This window comes from Palaemon carinicauda, chromosome 19, assembly GCF_036898095.1.
Source record: "Palaemon carinicauda isolate YSFRI2023 chromosome 19, ASM3689809v2, whole genome shotgun sequence".
Taxonomy (NCBI): domain Eukaryota; kingdom Metazoa; phylum Arthropoda; class Malacostraca; order Decapoda; family Palaemonidae; genus Palaemon; species Palaemon carinicauda.
The window spans coordinates 1,478,299-1,480,482 of NC_090743.1; the positions used below are offsets into that span (position 1 = coordinate 1,478,299).

The 2,184-nt window shown below is 34.1% G+C and overlaps 1 protein-coding gene across 2 annotated transcripts in view; it reads right to left on the minus strand.

The window, feature by feature from the left end:
• Positions 1-257: 257 nt before the first annotated feature.
• The window catches only part of LOC137658386 (zinc finger protein 260-like), a 52,049-nt gene continuing 50,122 nt past the window's right edge, over positions 258-2,184 (minus strand). For both annotated transcript variants that reach the window (XM_068393061.1, XM_068393062.1), the window contains exon 3: positions 258-2,184. This exon is cut by the window's right edge and continues 1,415 nt beyond it. In XM_068393061.1, coding sequence (XP_068249162.1) covers positions 851-2,184 — 1,334 coding nt within the window. In that variant the 3' untranslated portion in view covers positions 258-850.

The window sequence follows — 2,184 nt, forward strand, 5'->3', positions numbered from 1 at the left end:
ATATATATATATATATACAGTATATATATACAGTATATATATATATATATATATATATATATATATATATATATATATATATGAATATATATATATGAATATATATATATATATATATATATATATATATATATATATATATATATATGTATATAAATATATATACATATATATATAAATATATATACATATATATATAAATATATATATATATATATATATATATATATATATATATATGAGAAATGATGAAAAAAAGAGATCCCTGACTTATCTCCACTGCAAAAATGTGATGTGTGCGTGCCTGTGCATTTGGTACGATGTATATATGTAATTGTGGGGAGGGACATAATTGGATTTCAGGAAAGGGGCTAACCACTGATAAATAAACAACCTGGGAATATGATAACTATGTCCTTATGATTCTAAGTGGTGAGGTATAATTACAGCTAACACCCCAAACTAACCCCTAATAAAGTTAATCAGATACTTTCTTAAAAAACATTGACCTCTAATCTCTCAAAACATGAAAGTTTCAGAGAAAAATTTAAACTACTTTTTTGTTTATGGACCAATATTTACCATTCATATAAAAAAAAAGATACAAATATTTATCCTCTAAAATTTCATGGAATGGATTTGGAAAATTATGAGATCTTATATATGAAAAAATGGCAGTCTTTACAACTATTGCCAATATCTTTAAAACATATAAAAGAGGATTGATAAGAAAAATCTTAGAGAGTTTTAGCTAATAAAATTATCATCAATGTGCTTTTTAAAATCTAAAACTCAGTTGAGAAACAAGAAAGTAGATTTAGCTTGAAATAACCCCCAAAAAATAATTGATTCACTGGGGCACAGTCTCTTCCATTAGGTACATCTCAACAGCTTTCCTAGTATGAATTTTCATATGAGTATTGTAGGAACTTTTATCCGAAAAGGCTTTCCCACATATCAAACACGGAAATGGCCTCTCCCCAGTGTGCACCCTTAAGTGAATTCTAAGGGCATTCTTTTCAGAAAACGCTTTTCCGCATTCATCGCAAGAAAAGGGCTTTTCCCCAGTGTGAGACCTCATGTGAATCGTGAGTCGACTTTTCTGAGTAAACGCTTTATCACATTCCTTACACTTGTAAGGTTGTTCCCCAGTGTGCGACCTCATATGACTCGTGAGGCGATTTCTGCGGGAAAATGCTTTCCCGCACTCGGTGCATACGAATGGTTTCTCGCCAGTGTGAATTCTTTCATGAACTTTAAGTGAACTCTTATCAGAAAATGCTTTCCCACATACTCCACAAACGAATGGCTTCTCTGTAGAGTGAATGGCCATAACATGACTAAAGAGACTGCTTTCATGGGAAAATGCTTTTTCGCAAACTTTGCATTTGAATGGCCTTTCCCCAGTGTGAAACCTTGTATGGGATATTAGACCCTTTTTCCTGGCAAATGCTTTTCCACATTCAGTGCACTGGTATGGCCTCTCTCCGGTGTGAAGCCTCATATGAGTCTTCAGACCATTTCTATGAGAATAAGCCTTCGGACATAATCCGCACTTGTATGGCTTCTCTGAAGTGTGAATAACCATATGACCTGTGAGATTGATTTTCCTGGAAAAACATTTGCCGCATTCGCTGCATTCGAACGGTTTCTCCCCAGTGTGAGTTTTCATGTGAATAGTGAGCCTTATTTGCAGCGAAAATCCTTTACCGCATTCCTCACACTTGAATGGTTTCTCTGCAGTGTGAATAGCCTTAACATGATTCAAGTGAGTAGCTTTGTGGGAAAATGATTTTCCGCATTCAGTGCATAAAAATGGTTTCTCGCCAGTATGAGTTCTCATATGAATCTCAAGTTTATTTCTTTGAGGAAATGTCTTTCCACAAACTGTGCATATGAAAGGTTTTCCTCCGGGATTTGGTATTCTTTTGTAACCGAAATCCCTTTCCTTTTGTAATTTTTCTTCATTGCTCACAGAACTAATTCCATGCAAATATTTCAAAGTCCCTTCATTAGACTCACTGTGTAGCCCTGGCTCTGTCTTGATTTTTACAAATGTACCCAAAGTACAGGATTTATCAGTGCTTGCTTCACTACATCCAGCCAAATTGCTGTTTCCATGACTAATTGAAGGGACATACAATGGATCATCAATTTCAGTTTTCACACAAAATCCTGAAGGGT